This window comes from Bos javanicus, chromosome 10, assembly GCF_032452875.1.
Source record: "Bos javanicus breed banteng chromosome 10, ARS-OSU_banteng_1.0, whole genome shotgun sequence".
NCBI lineage: Eukaryota > Metazoa > Chordata > Mammalia > Artiodactyla > Bovidae > Bos > Bos javanicus.
In genome coordinates, this window is record NC_083877.1 from 43029107 (window position 1) to 43044924 (window position 15818).

Sequence of the window (15818 nt, forward strand, 5' to 3'; positions counted from 1 at the left end):
CAATCTATTGCTCTATCTTATTTTTGATTCATTTCAAAGTAAATTGTTGACTTCAGTATTCTTCCCTATAAATATTTCAATATACATCATTATTATGTATTTCAGTATTTATTTAGTTTTTTTCTTTTGTTGTAACATTTACATGTAGTTACATCTGAAGTGCATATCTGTTTTGTGGGGGGAAATGTAAATACCTGGGTAGCCCCAAATCCTATCAAGTGTATCTTGCTGTTAACCTCACAAAGTTCTGTTATCTTTTCCCACTCAGTTCTCACCTTTAACCCACCCCCAAAGGCAACCAACACCGTGGTTACATTTGAAATAATAGTGTGGCATAGAAAAGAGGCTTTAGGGGGCATGCAACCAACCAAAAGCAGAAGGATAAATAGGAGATTAGAGTGGGGGAACAGAAAGAAGTTGAGAGAATACCAGTATTTTTGTCTACCCTTTTACCCATAGCAATTCAGATACAAATATGGATGTTGAGGCAGAATAGACATACTACCCAAAGAAACTTTGTGTTATGCATTTATATAATAATTAACCATTTTGGATTAATCTTTTATATAGGTGAGATATTTTTGAACAGCTTTGTAATGTTAACTTTAACATCTTCTATCTCTAGCCTCCAAACAAACCAATAACAGAATGACCAAAATACATTCAGGCTTTTAAAACAAACAAAATTCTTGCCATTTTCTATTTCTGTCATACCAACATTAGTACACTGCTTAACACAGGTAGGAAAACTGAATGAACAAAATTAGAATACTTTCCATTCTTTCAGGTTATGTAGTTTCAGGCATAACCATAATTTTAATTGTGAAATAAACATTGAAATACTTGATAATGCTTCTCACGTTGCTTATGTTAAATAGTATTTGCTCAAATTAAAGTGTAACAGATTTGATTTTGTTGTTCTACACCTATTGCTAGGTACTTATCCTCCTGCCATTTGTTCCCTCCTTCCCCAATCTGGAGAAGCATTTGTGTATATTCTTATTGTGTATATCTTGACATAATATTCTCTCTCATACCTTTATTTCTTTGTTTCTGGAATGCCCTTGCTGAGTTTGCTCACCTGGGAAATGCCTAAACATCATTCAAGTCTTAGCTCTAATATCACTTCTCCTGTGATGTCTTAACTAAGAGTTAGTTGTTTCTTTCTATATGCTTCCAGTTATGTCTAAAATACACACCCATTTTGGCATACATGTATCGCATCATAATGCTTTGTTAGCATGTCTGTCCCCCCTATTAGGCTGTGAGCTTCCTCTTATCTGGAATGATATCTTTGTATCCGCAGGATGTAGCATACCATGTGACATATGATTGCTCTTCCATATTAATTTTTTTGAATGTGTAAATAAAGCAATTGTATCAGTATAATAGATGTGTATATGTTGTTTTCCTTTTGTCTGGAGTTGAAGAGGAATACTAACTGGTACAGGTGAGTAGAAGAACCTGTACTATATATCTAGTTTAGTATCATAGACTTTCTTAATTTACAGGAATCAGTTGATTGGGTTGGAGATCACAATGAACCATTGACTGGTTTTTCGTGGAGAGGCGGGTCTGAACGAGAGACCACCGGAATCCAGATATGGAGTGAAATCTTCCTTATCAATAAACCTGATGGTAAAAAGGTATGATGCGAGCTTCTTAAAGAAAATTGAATTTTCACTTACCAGCGGTTACCACTTTTCAGGATCCTCAAAAATGCTCTTTTAAAAACTAATTTTGACCATTTGACATGAAGTTTAAAAGGGAAGTGGGTAGCATCTTATTTCATGTTCCCAGCTTCCTTGCTGTTGATCACAGTAGGCAAAATCATAGGGACAGTAGAACAGCAGATCAATTAGCAATGCTGTTTCTGTTTTGTTGGATTGCCAGTGAAAATTAATCATTACAGTATTCAGCAGCAAATTAATATTTCTGTTTTCAGTGGCATTCATGGCACGTGTGAAAAATTACCTATTAAATATTCATTGCCGATGGTTTGCTTTAGTCCTTATGGTATTAACTTTGTGGTAACCCTAATGCCCTGCATGTTCTATAAGATATCAATAATGTACTCTACTTGCCTACAGGTTGCAGTGCTATTGATGGATACTCAGGGAACCTTTGATAGTCAGTCAACTTTGAGAGATTCTGCCACAGTATTTGCCCTTAGCACAATGATCAGCTCAATTCAGGTATGGAATAAAATAAATCCATTTTGATGGATATTTCTTTAAATAAAATTATGAATATATATATTTGTATGTAAATGTGGTAGTGAGACAAACAACAGAAATGTATATTATATGTATATTATTTGACTCAATTAGCATACTAGTTCTTATTATTTCTATAAGAGTAGAATTGTTTTTAATTACTGTAATCTAATTTCTGATCAGTTTTCAAATTGCCTACTTTAACCAGAAAACATTATCTTATTGGTAATTTTTTCTATTTAAAGTCTACAATTCCCTGGTGGCTCAGACAGTAAAGTGTCTGCCCGCAATGCAAGAGACCCAGGTTCGATCCCTGGGTCGGGAAGATCCCCTGGAGAAGGAAATGGCAACCCACCCCAGTACTCTTGCCTAGAAAATTCCATGGATGCAGGAGCCTGGTGGGCTATAGTCCATAGAGTCACAAAGAGTTGGACATGACTGAGTGGCTTCCATCACTTCAAACTCAGTAATTTTAATGTATGTAGTTACATTGTAACCACCTATTCTAAGTTTTATTTAATGAAACAAAATTTATAGATGTAAAAATTATATATATATATATATGTATACACACACACACACACACAACTTTTTATAGTACCTTAAGGTACATTTCCTAGAGAAGGAGATGGCAACCCACTCCAGTATTCTTGCCTGGAGAATTCCATGGACAGAGAAGCCTGGCAGGCTACAGTCCATGGGGTCGCAAAGAGTCAGACATTACCAAGTGACTAACACACAAAGTACATTTAGGAAAGTAAATGTCTTTCTCTCCTTTTCTCGCTCTCTATTTTTTTTAAGTATTGTTTTTGAAGTTATTGTACACTTTATAATTGTCCTGAAAGCCCTTAAGGCTTTTACTATGATCATAGCACACACAGCATAAACATTTTAAGACAATTTTTAGATATTTTCTATTCACTAGAAAGAGCAAGAAGAGAAAGTGATCAAGAAACAGACCATTAAAGAAAGGTAAAATAATTTTAAAGGGTAGGAAAGGCAGAGTGGTTAGGATGAGTAAATCAAAGCTGAGATCATAAGCCTGTAGGGAGAATGGACCTAGTGAACAGGCAACCAGGGCATGTGTAGCTAGGACAATGAAAAGATGGATAGAAGGAAGACTGAACTTTTTTATAAAGAACTTTAAAATGAAAGTCATGATTATAACCTATGATTGACTAGTTTTTTTTTAAAAAGTATAAGTTTCAGGTGTATAATATTATAGTTCACTTTTTTTAATTTAAATTTATTTATTTTAATTGGAGGCTAGTTACTTTACAATATTGTATTGGTTTTGCCATACATCAACATGAATCCGCCCTGGGTATACACGGGAACACCCCATCCTGAATACAGTGATCGCACCATAAGTCTCATATCCATCTATCGCCACATAGTTACCCCTTTTTATCCATTTTGCCCAGCCCTCACCCCTCTTGTCCCCAGGTAACCAGTAATCTGATCTCTGTGAGTTCACTTTTATTTTATTCATTCACTTATTCCACATGAGTAAAATAACATATTTGTTTTTATCCATCTGACCCATTTCACTTAGCATAATATCATCAAAGTCCATCCATGTTGTCACAAAGGCTGTATTTCCTTCTTTTTATGGCTGAGTAGTAATCCAGTGTGTCCATGTATGTGTTATATCTTTATCCATTCATCCTTTGGACACATAAGGACTTTCTGTATCTTGGCTACTGTAAATAGTGATATATTGAACATAAGGGTGCATATATCTTTTTAAATAGTATTTTCATGTTCTTCAGATAAATACCATTACTGGGTCATATGGTAGTTCTGTTCTTAACTTTTTTAAGAATCTACATACTGTTTTCCCTAGTGGCTGCACAAATTTACAATCCTACTAATAGTATATGAAGGTTCCCTTTTCTCCACATCCTCTCCAACATGTAACTGTTCCTTATCTTTTCAATAATAGCCAGTCTAACAGGTAGGAGGTGGTATCTCATTGTGGTTTGTTTAGTCTTTTAATGTATTGTTGGATTCAGTTTGCTGATATTTTGCTGAGGATTTTTGCATTTATATTCATCAGGGAATTGGCGTAGTTTTCTTTTTTTGTGGTGTCCATCTCTGGTTTTGGTATCAGGATAATGCTGGCTTCATAAAAAGGATTTGAAAAAGTTTTCGGAATGTTTTTAGAAAGATAGATATTAAATCTTCTTTGAATGTTTTATAGAATTTGCCATTGAAGCCATCTGGTCCTGGGTTTATATTTGTTGGGAGTTTTTTGATTCCTGTTTAAGTCTCTTTTTAGTAATCAGTTTATTCAGATTTTTCTTTTTTAATGATTCAGTTTTTGGAGATTGCATGTTTCTAGAAATTTATCCATTTCTTCTAGGTCATCCAATTTGTTGACATATAACTGTTCATAGTAGTCTCTTATAATCTTTTGTATTTCTGTGATATCAGTTGTAATTTCTCCTCTTTCATTTCTGATTTTATTTATTTGAGCCCTCTTTCTTTTTCTCTTGGTGAGTCTAGCTAACAACTTGTTGAATTTATTTATCTTTTCAACTAGCTTTTAGTTACATTGATATTTTTATTTTTTAATCTCTATTTTCTTTATTTCTGCTCTCATCTATTATTTCCTTCCTTCTACAAACTTTGGGCTTTGTTCTTTTTTTCTAGTTTCTTTAGGTGTAAAATTAGATTGTTTATTTGGGAATTTTCTTGTTTTTTGAGGTAGGCCCATATTGCTATGAACTTCTTCTCAGAAGCATTTTTGCTACATCTCATGGATTTTGATGTGTGGTATTTCTGCTCGCATTTATCTTTAGGTATTTTTAAATTTCTCTTTTTATTTCTTTCATGATCCATTGGTTATTCAGTAGCACATTATTTAATCTCCACATTTTCCTGTTTTTTTCCCCATTTTTTTTCTTGTGAATGATTTCTGGTCTCATACTATTATGGTTGGAGAAGCTGCTTTGATATGATTTCATTCTTCTTTGAATTTATTAAGGTTTTTTTTTGTGACCTGACATGTCCTTGAGAATGGTTCATGTTCACTTGTGAAGTGTGTATATTCTGTGCTTTTTGACAGAATGATCTTTATGTATCTGTTCAGTCAGTGTGATCTAGTGTGTTAAGTCCAATGTTTCCTTGCTGATACTCTGTCTGAATGATCTATTTGTTGAGGTAGCCGTAAGATTGACTAACTTTTAAAAATATACTTCTTAATTTAATTAGCCTTTAAAATACTGACTTAATATCTAACTTCTAACAAGTCAATTAAAAATGGATTATTTTTGCCTTTTAAATAATTTTTATGTATATTTTTCCTGTAGACATTAAATATTTTCACTGAAAAATCTGCTAAGTCCTTAGTAATGACTATTATTATCTGAGAAGTAATCTGTTATTGAAAAAAGTACACAAAGTATACTGTTTGTATCAGTACATAAACAAACATCATTAACTTTTCTTTGAAGTTACTGATATTTATCCTCTTTCTCAGGAAAAAAAAGAGTTTTACTTTAATCTATTCATGAAGCAATAAAGCATGTGTCTGAGGATGTAAGCAACATATTCAGAACTTCCTTGTGATGAAATTTTCTATAGACTTAAATAATTGATTGTAAAGAAGCCAATATAATTTTTCAAGACAAAATTTTATATATGGGTTATTAAGATCCAGATTGCTATTATTTTGGTAAGCTTATAAGAATGATTATTTTAATACTAATTGATGAATTAGGTTCATGAAATAATTTTAACATTCTGCCTCCAAAACAGGTGGCTACTATATTTCTGGAACAGTTTTATGATCATTGTATTAATGCATTGTTTACTGTCTCTCAGGCTTTCTTTACTTCTCTCTCAAGGTCTTATAAATATCATTATAGAAGAATATACATGAGAGAGTTTGATTTTATGATAATTGATATTTCAAAAATAGAGAATAGCAAAATAAGTGCTTAGTTTGTTGCTTATTATTTTCTCATTTTGATTTTATTTCTTAATCAAGGTTTATAATTTATCTCAAAATGTCCAAGAGGATGATCTTCAGCACCTTCAGGTAACAGTATTTATAGTCTGTTTTATATATCTGGTAATCTTTTGGGCATGGATAGCAGAACTTTAAGATTTTGTCAGGCCTTCTTGTACTTGTAAAAGGTAACAGTCAGAAAGATTTAAAAACATAACCAAATGGAAGTTGTCACATTTCCAGGTTTCTTGTTCTAACCCTGTATGCTTATGTTCTTTCTAGTTCAGTTTTCAAAGTCCTTTGTTTCAGTAAAGCTACTTGCTTGTCGACCCTGTATATGGGAAAATATATGGCACGTTAGAGTGGAAAAAGAACTTTTGGTTTAAAAATGGCCCAAAATGTGAAGTTGAAGTCTTATGGTCAAGGATTTAATAATTGTTAGTATAATATCAGTTATATGCTAGATTTTTTTCCTGTGGACCACTTTATAGCTATGGGTGAACACCTGATGGTAACTCATAGAATTCTATTTTAGATCTGAAAGAAACCTCAGGAACACCTAACTTATCCTTAATATTTTATGAATGAGAAATTGTTTCTGAAAAAGAATGAGTTGCCAGTTAGTGACAGAGTGGGAATAGAAATCTCATCATCTGATTGGACTCGGTGTTTCTTTCACTCTCCAGGCCGCATTTAAATCTCAAATTAGTAGAAGATTAGATATTTCCTAAAGGTAGTTCTCATCTCTGTCACACTCTCTTCTCTCTTTCAATTCATGTTATTAATAGCTACATATTAATAGAAAAACCTATTGTTTCTCTGATAGTTTCCCTCTGCTTATTTTACAGAAAATTTTGCTTTTAATATATTATCTTGGCAATAAGGGCCCTACGCAGTGTAACAGATAACAAAGGATAATAGCACAGGGTGATCTGTGAGGCTGGAACTATTATTTGGAGTTCACACCTTGCGTTACTCCCAAATATGTTTCTGGTACATCACACTGATCAGTTATGAAAAATAGACGATATGCTGAATAATTGTTAGATGTTTCTTTGAGTGAGCACAACTGCTTCTTTAGGTGTGTGTCATAACCTAGCCAGTTAATGACATGGCACTGTCCAGTACCTGTTTAAGATTTCTAAAAAAGGACTGATTTTGGACTGTGATATTGAGTAAGTAATCAATCTCTTTTTGAGATCATTTAAAATTTTTTCCTGTAAATGACATCACCTCATTCTTTCTCAGAAAAGACTGTGAGTTCAAATTATGTTAGTATATGATTCTGATGAAATTGAGTAATGATTCTGGTCCCCAGACCAGCTTTTAAACATAATATTCCAGACTTTCATTTAATTACTATAATCAGATACCTAGGTACTATCATTTGCTTTCTAGATTCCCACAGTTTTCACAGGAGAGGCAATGTAGTTCTTTGGGGGCAACTCTAAAAGGCCAAAGGAGGGAAGTCCCCTGTGTCAGCACCCTTCCCCAACTCTGAGGTGCCTCTGAAGCTTGCTACTCTTGTGTGATAAAGTGGCATTTCCTTTGTACATATCGGAAAACCCACTTGGCCAGTCTGAACAGAACTCTCTCCAGAGGCCCAATCACAGGGACCACCTCAAGTCTGTGTTCTCTAAAACCTTACATTTCTGGTGAAACAAAATGATACGGTACATCTCAATTGGGAGCAATAAAAAATAAAAGGTGGTTTATTTGATTCTTCACTTTTAAACCAAATGTCTGTTGTTATTGTTGTTCAGTCGCTAAGTCGTGTCCGACTCTTGGCGACCCCATGAACTTCCATGCCAGGCTTTGCATGCCAGGTTTCCTGGCCCTTCACTATCTCCCAGAGCTTGCTCAAACATCTGTATGCCTTTGTAATAATCGAGGCCATTGTGCCATTAAATTTCCTCAGGCAACAATTTTTGTAAATTATCCTACTTAGTTTATAGCTCTCTGGTCTAATCTATGCAAGTTTTGCTTTGAAAGGTCATTTCACATGTTTCTTTGTCTCTTATCTTCCCCACAAAAAAATTGTCCTACATTCTAGATATAAAGGTGTTATCTTTAAAATGGAAACTTCATTTTAAAATGTACTCTATGTCCTTAATTTTAAAATATATGATTACGGTAGCTCTACTTAATCTAATACTTAGTTACTTACAATGATTATTGCAGTCTTAATAATATAGTATTATGTTACAGCTAAAGAAAAAAATTAGTGAAAGAAAGCCAAGAAGATACTGAAGTTTTCTCTCTTTGTGTGTGTGGGTGCATGTGTGTGTGTGTGCGGATGTGTGATTTTCCTTGTAGCTTTTCACTGAATATGGCAGGCTGGCAATGGAAGAAACATTTCTGAAGCCATTTCAGGTGAGTGGGTATTAAATGATAATAAATTCTTATAAGAGTTTCCTGAAGACTATAACCAGGTATATTAATTGAGAGAGTCATGTTTCTTTCTCCATTCACAATGGCAAAAAAAAAAGAAAGAAAAGAAAAGAAAAAACGTTGATAGTTAAGTAGAAAAATCCAAAATATAAAAACCTTTATGGAGAAAATATTTTCAAAATTTCATTAAAGATCATAAAGAAAAATTTTTATAAGCCAGAGAGATTTAGTATGATTCCAGATGGCATGATTTAATGTTGTGGAGAATCTAGTTTTCCTCAAATTAACCAATAAACTCAGTGCAATTCCAATTAAAACTATAACAGAATTTTTTGAGAAATGCAACACATTTTTCTATAACTTATCTGGGAAAATTAAGTTCTCTTTTAAGTCAGTTTTTAAAAAGAAAATCCAAATTGGGGGATTGAATACATACTAGAGAACCATAGCAATGAAAATGGTGCAATTCTGCACAGATATGAGGGAAAAAACCTGATGAAACTAAACAGCATTCAGAAATATCTCTCTCTGTATGGAAACCTTGCATTCATTAGTGGTCACATCATAAATCAGTGGGAAATGAGGGTTTGGAAAAACTAACTCACTTTTTGAAGAAAAAAATTGAATTTCTACTGAACACCATATATGGAAGGGATTCCCCAATTGTATTAAAAAACTAAATAAGGAATTTAAAAGTATAAAGTTAATAGAATAAAATATTGGAGAATATCGTCCTGAACCAGTGTGAAGAAACATTTATTCACTAAGACTCCCCCAGCAAAAAATGTGGTGAAAAATTGATGGATATTACTATATCAGAATAGAGTATTTCTGTTTATCGGAAGACTCTAAACAAAGTGACTCGATTGGTAGAAGGTACTAACAGTGTCAAAAGTCAACAACGGATTAATGTATAGAATGTGCAAGGAAGTACTGCAGTTAAGAATTGGATGACCATCAAAAACTGGCAAAGGAACCAATACACACCTATGCTGCTGCTGCTGCTGCTAAGTCGATTCAGTCGTGTCCAACTCTGTGCGACCCCATAGATGGCAGCCCACCAGGTTCCCCCGTCCCTGGGATTCTCCAGGCAAGAACACTGGAGTAGGTTGCCATTTCCTTCTCCAATGCATGAAAGTGAAAAGTGAAAGTGAAGTCATTCAGTAGTGTCGACTCTTCACGACCCCATGGACTGTAGCCCACCAGGCTCCTCTGTCCATGGGATTGTCCAGGCAAGAGTACTGGAGTGGGTTGCCATTGCCTTCTCCAGAGATGGACTATTCCTATGGGTTTGCAAACAGTCAGACACGACTGAGCAACTTTCACTTTCAAATAAGCCATGGACTTTGAGTGATTATGATAGCAGTGTAGTTTTATTCTTGGTTAAAAAAAAAAGATACTATTCTGGTGAATAATGTTTATAGTAGGAGAGGCTATGCATGTGTCAGGGCAGGTGGTATATTTATGGCAAATCTTTGTACCTTTCTCTCAGTTTTGCTATTCTAAAAAAAGTCTTAAAAAATCCTAAACAATTAAAAAATGATAAACTGAACTTAATTTAAAAGTTAGGCTGTTAAAGGAAACCTGAATGACTAACACATTTTCTAAGGAATGTTAAGTCTTATTGATAATCAGTTAAAAATTAAAATGAGATACCACTTTTACACTCATTAGATAGGCAAAATGTGGAATATGGGGATAAATACCAAATGATTGCTAGAATTTGGATAAACGGGAACACTCAGACCCTATTGGTTAATAAGTGCAGCTTGTAGCAGCCATTCTGTGGAACAGGGCAAATATATAAGGATACTCACTGTAGCATTCATAGATCCTTAGTAGCAGGAAGTTGTAGCCAGCACAGGTGTCCATCACTTGAAGAACGGATACATAAAATAGGTTGAAAGACATACTCTGAAATATTTTTCAACATCCAAAGGCAATGAACCTGAAGTATAAGTAACATGACTAAAGTATTAAAATTTATATTAAATTAGTAGAGGGAAAGTTCAAGTTCTATAACATGATACTATTTGTGATTATTTAAAACTTCTTCATATGCAAAATAATTTATGTTAGAGTGAGTGTGGTTGAGAGCAGACAGTTGATGGGAGTGGGAATCTGGGGAAAATATGATAAAGTAAAACAAAAAAAGGGACCTTTGTATGGAAAGATGTTGGTATGCTGTGAGTGAAGGAGGGTGAGTCTCTCCTCTGAGATCTGGAGAAGCAGGTGGGGAGAGGAGTTGAGATAGAATGAAATGAATCTCTGCTTACAGTCTCCTGTGTGGTTTATAATACCTATTAGACTCTGTTGTCTTTTTAAAAATAATTTTTCACGTTAATAGTTGAAGTATTGTATAATAATTGGGCTATTTGCTTTCATTTTTCTCTTCTCTGAACTTGCTACCTCAGAACTCATTGGCATATATTGGGTAGTTCAGTTCAGTTCAGTTCAGTCGCTCAGTCGTGTCCGACTCTTTGCGACCCCATGAATCGCAGCACGCCAGGCCTCCCTGTCCATCACCAACTCCCGGAGTTCACTCAGACTCACGTCCATCAAGTCGGTGATGCCATCCAGCCAACTCATCCTCTGTCGTCCCTTTTTCCTCCTGCCCCCAATCCCTCCCAGCATCAGGGTCTTTTCCAATGAGTCAACTCTTCACATGAGGTGGCCAAAGTACTGGAGTTTCAGCTTTAGCATCATTCCTTCCAAAGAAATCCCAGGACTGATCTCCTTTAGAATGGACTGGTTGGATCTCCTTGCAGTCCATGGGACTCTCAAGAGTCTTCTCCAGCACCACAGTTCAAAAGCATCAATTCTTCAGTGCTCAGCCTGCTTCACGGTCCAACTCTCACATCCATACACGGCCACTGGAAAAACCATAGCCTTGACTAGACGGACCTTTGTTGGCAAAGTAAGGTCTCTGCTTTTCAATATGCTGTCTAGGTTGGTCATAACTTTCCTTCCAAGGAGTAAGCGTCTTTTAATTTCATGGCTGCAGTCACCATCTGCAGTGATTTTGGAGCCCAAAAAAATAAAGTCTGACACTGTTTCCACCGTTTCCCCATCTATTTCCCATGAAGTGATGGGACCGGATGCCATGATCTTCGTTTTCTGAATGTTGAGCTTTAAGCCAACTTTTTCACTCTCCGCTTTCACTTTCTTCAAGAGGCTTTTTAGTTCCTCTTCACTTTCTGCCATAAGGGTGGTGTCTTATATTGGGTAACTCCATAGTAATTCTGGAATGGAGTTTTCAGTCTTACCAGCAGGTGTCACTGCTTCTTATGCTTGGCTAGATAAACTGAAACCAAAAGAAACCAGCCAGTGCTCTGTTGATGGACAGATGGGTGGATAGATCGATAGGCAAACAGGCCTTTGGTAAAACAAAACTAACAAAAAACAATGAATTGAAAACAAACAATACAAAAAACTTTGAGATTACTACTTGTTTGTAAACTGTTGGCATTACAAAAGAAAAAATTATGATTGAGTCAACATTGACTTCTGAACAGGTTTTGACTTATAAATCTAAGTATCTGAAATTGAAATGAGAAACTTATTAAATAGTAAAAGTGGCTTCCAAAGCTATTTAATAATTTAAGATTAAAGCAACCAAATTCAAACAAAAATATTTATCTCATGAAATTAAAATACAAAATGTAAATATACTCGAATCACAGAACAACATTTAAGATATCAGCAAAATGATTCACAGTTAAATTAGAAAAAACATAGAAAAAATTCTGAAATAAAATAACTTTTAAATAAAAGTTTAATTCAGCAGTTTTTTTAGCTGGTCACTGTTCCTATCCTCTTCCTCTGAGAAAATAGCAGTTTTACTTGTTTGGATAAAACTGTGGAGAAATTTTAAATACTGCCTGATAAAATAACAGAGAAGGCAATGGCACCCCACTCCAGTACTTTTGCCTGGAAAATCCCATGGACGGGGGAGCCTGGTAGGCTGCAGTCCATGGGGTCGCTACAGTCGGATACGACTGAGTGACTTCACTTTCACTTTTCACTTTCATGCATTGGAGAAAGAAATGGCAACCCACTCCAGTGTTCTTGCCTGGAGAATCCCAGAGACGGAGAAGCCTGGTGGGCTGTCATCTGTGGGGTCGCACAGAGTCGGACACGACTGCAGCGACTTAGCAGCAGCAGCAGCAGATAAAATAAAGTGATGGGCAGTGATATTTTTAAAATAATAATTTATATTAACTAAATTTGACAAATTTAAAATAGAATTCTTAACTCTGAAACAGAATGAAGCTGTAAATAATAAATAAGATCTGTCTTAGGCAGCAATAGAGAGGGCAATTAGCCAATGAAATGAATAGCTGAATTAACAGATTAACTTGATTTTTAAACCAAAAGTCAATTTATACCAAACAAACAAAATATCTATAATTGTATTTTAAAACTATGTTTTTAGAAAGAGAACTAAAAGCTTTTAGAGAACTAAAAGTGGATTCTGTTTAAAAGCAACTTTGAAATGTTAAGCTTAGCCAGTGGTGTGCTGGTTGATGTTTGTAACTGGCTAGAGAGAAGTGGAAGATGGGTCTGATTGTAGCATTTGCTGATTTCTGTGGTGTAAATACTTTTACTGTGACCAATTTCAGGCTACTGACATGCTGTCTCCTGACTTGTAAAATTCCTCAAATTTTAATAAGTCTTCCAAGGGAGCCTATAAAAGCCAGCTGTAGACTATTTAGCACAAGAAGTAAACTCATATTAAGACATAGCATTCTCTGACATGACTTACTTTCCCACTTGTCTTGCTCACTGTGAGCACTTGAATCTTAAGTATAACAGTCCAGCAAGAGCTACCTCATTAATGTAATTGTTCTTTAAAAATAATTAAAATAACTTGGTTCTTTAGCTCCTCTTCCTTAGGACTTCAAGAGGTTTGGTTGAGAATGAATACATTCCCATTAATTTAAACATGTAATACCCATAAATATTTGACAGGGACATTAGAAAATAATTTCCAGTTTTCTGTAAGGACCTGATAAAAAATACCTCATGAGGTGTGGGTAGGAAATTTGTCTGTACTTGGGCCTATGAATTTTTCTTCCTTGGTTATAGGGCACACCAGGTCCCATATAGCTCTACAACGAAATGATTACATCCTTGGGTCAAAATCTCTATTAGGAATTTTTCTGATTGTTAGACATTATTTGAAGTGCACATTAAATGAGCTGTTTACGGACTGTTTTTCAATACCAGGCATGACTGTCTTCCTCTAATGTTCTGTGCTCAGTGGTCAGCCATTAGTTATTTGTTACCCAAGGAAAGGCAGGTTTTCCATTTGTGTGGCTCTCCAGCTTTCTCTGTGTGCTTGTCACTCGTGCCCTCTCAAGTCTGCTGGACTGACATGGTGGAGAGGGTTTTCACTTGTTCTATAATGTCATGATAACAGGAAGTTTGATGTTAGGCCTAAGCTGAAAAGGATTCCCCCTCCAGGCTTCAACAAACAGTACATGAACCATGAACTTCCAGATGTTCAAGCTGGATTTAGAAAAAGGCAGAGGAATCAGAGATCAAATTGCCAACATCTATTGGATCTTCGTAAAAGCAAGAGAGTTGCAGGAAAACATCTACTTTTGCTTTATTGACTATGCAAAACCCTTTGACTGTGTGGATCACAAAAAACTGTGGAAAATTCTCAAAGAGATGGGAATACCAGAAGACCTGACCTGTCTCTTGAGAAATCTGTATGCAGGTCAGGAAGCAACAGTTAGAACTGGACATGGAACAACAGCCTGGTTCCAAATCGGGAAAGGAGTACATCAGGGCTGTATATTGTCACCCTGCTTATTTAACTTATATGCAGAGTACATCATGTGAAACACTGGGCTGGATGAAGCACAAGCTGGAATCAAGATTTCCAGGAGAAATATCAATAACCTCAGATATGCAGATGACACCACCATTATGGCAGAAAGTGAAGAAGAACTAAATAGCCTCTTGATGAAAATAAAAGAGGAGAGTGGAAAAGTTGGCTTAAAACTCAACATTCAGAAAACCAAGATCATGGGATCCAGTCCCTTCACTTCATGGCAAATAAATGGGGAAGCAATGGAAATAGTGATAGACTATTTTTCTGGGCTCCAAAATCACTGCAGATGGTGATTGCAGCCATGAAATTAAAAGACATTTGCTCCTTGGAAGAAAAACTATGACCAACCTAGACAGCATATTAAAAAGCAGAGACATTAGTTTGCCAACAAAGGTCCATCTAGTCAAGGCTGTGGTTTTTCCAGTGGTCATGTATGGATGTGAGTTGGACTGTGAAGAAAGCTGAGTGCTGAAGAATTGATGCTTTTGAATTGTGGTGTTGAAGAACACTCTTGAGAGTCCCTTGGACTGCAAGGAGATCCAACCAGTCCATTCTAAAGGAGATCGATCCTGGGTGTTCTTTGGAAGGACTGATGCTAAAGCTGAAACTCCAGTACTTTGGCCACCTCATGTGAAGAGTTGACTCACTGGAAAAGACTCTGATGCTGGAGGGGATTGGGGGCAGGAGGAGAAGGGGACGACAGAGGATGAGATGGCTGGATGGCATCGCCGACTCGATGGACGTGAATTTGAGTGAACTCCGGGAGTTGGGGATGGACAGGGAGGCCTGGCGTGCTGCGATTCATGAGGTCCCAAAGAGTTGGACACGACTGAGCGACTAAACTGAACTGAACTGAATGTTATATTATTAAATGTGCCTGTTGGCTACAACAGCTTAGGAGTTTACTGTGTAACCATTTCATGTCCTCTAATTATATAGGCTACAAAGAAATGGAAACATCTCCCAGTTTACTAATGTGTAATCTCAAGGTTCTCTTGAGCCAGTTTTTTAGATATCAGTAATTTCCCAGTGGCATTTCTATGGTGGGTATCTTTGTAAGTAAGTCTACAGGAGCTGACTTTAATCAGTTTAATCTTCAGTAAGTTTAAATATTGATACAAGCCACAATATTCCTGAACCCTAGTCCCTTTAAGCTAAAGCCCTGAATATATCCAGTTATTCCTGAACCTCTCTAGGGCATGATGCCCTGAGATAGATTGGTAAGAGTGCTATCAGTATTTCGGTTGTGTGGCTAATACAGAAGAAACGGATTAATTCATCCCAATTTTCTCCCATAGCATTTTTATTAATCATTTTGGTATGCTTAGAGGCCCATCAATACCCTAAACCTTTGGAATAGATTTGACTCACCACATACCTGTATACACAGATCATAACTAAGATGACAGAGGTG

General features: G+C 35.8%; 1 protein-coding gene across 3 annotated transcripts in view; it reads left to right on the forward strand.

Annotated features, from left to right (window-relative positions):
* The window catches only part of ATL1 (atlastin GTPase 1), a 73798-nt gene that overhangs the window by 30774 nt on the left and 27206 nt on the right, over positions 1–15818 (forward strand). For all 3 annotated transcript variants that reach the window (XM_061430943.1, XM_061430945.1, XM_061430944.1), the window contains exons 3-6: positions 1512–1646; positions 2091–2195; positions 6211–6261; positions 8488–8544. In XM_061430943.1, the coding sequence (XP_061286927.1) occupies positions 1512–1646; positions 2091–2195; positions 6211–6261; positions 8488–8544 (348 nt within the window). The remainder of the gene's footprint in view (positions 1–1511; positions 1647–2090; positions 2196–6210; positions 6262–8487; positions 8545–15818) is intronic.